This window comes from Pterocles gutturalis, unplaced genomic scaffold (assembly GCF_000699245.1).
Source record: "Pterocles gutturalis isolate BGI_N339 unplaced genomic scaffold, ASM69924v1 scaffold19685, whole genome shotgun sequence".
In the NCBI taxonomy this organism is placed as follows: Eukaryota; Metazoa; Chordata; class Aves; order Pterocliformes; family Pteroclidae; genus Pterocles; species Pterocles gutturalis.
The window spans coordinates 247-572 of NW_010143868.1; the positions used below are offsets into that span (position 1 = coordinate 247).

General features: G+C 67.5%; 1 protein-coding gene across 1 annotated transcript in view; it reads right to left on the minus strand.

The window, feature by feature from the left end:
- Nucleotides 1-55: 55 nt before the first annotated feature.
- Nucleotides 56-326, minus strand: part of LOC104470102 (inactive rhomboid protein 2-like) — a gene marked incomplete at both ends in the record, with an annotated part of 2,927 nt that continues 2,656 nt past the window's right edge. The window contains one exon of the mRNA XM_010084912.1: nucleotides 56-130. Within this exon, the coding sequence (XP_010083214.1) occupies nucleotides 56-130 (75 nt within the window). The remainder of the gene's footprint in view (nucleotides 131-326) is intronic.

The following is a 326-nucleotide window of genomic DNA, read 5'->3' on the forward strand; positions in this document are numbered from 1 at the left end:
CCCCAGGGATCCCCTCGGCTCAGGGTGGGGGGCGGTGGTCCGGCAGAGCCCTTACCGAGCTGGGCCCGATCCAGAAGTTTTCCTGCTGGATGTACTTGACGCTCTCATAGACACCCTTGTTCCTCAGCACCTGTCGAGCCAGCCCAGGGTCAGCACCCACCACGGGGGCCAGGCGGGTGAAGCCCCCCATCCCTCTGCTCCCAGGGGAAGGGCTGCCAGGTCCCAGCAGCGATGCACGAGGGAGAGGGAGGGCAGCCTTGCCGCAAAGCTGGCGTGCTCTGCGCTGGCATGCATGCTGCTGCAGCACGCTGCTGCTCCTCCAGCGG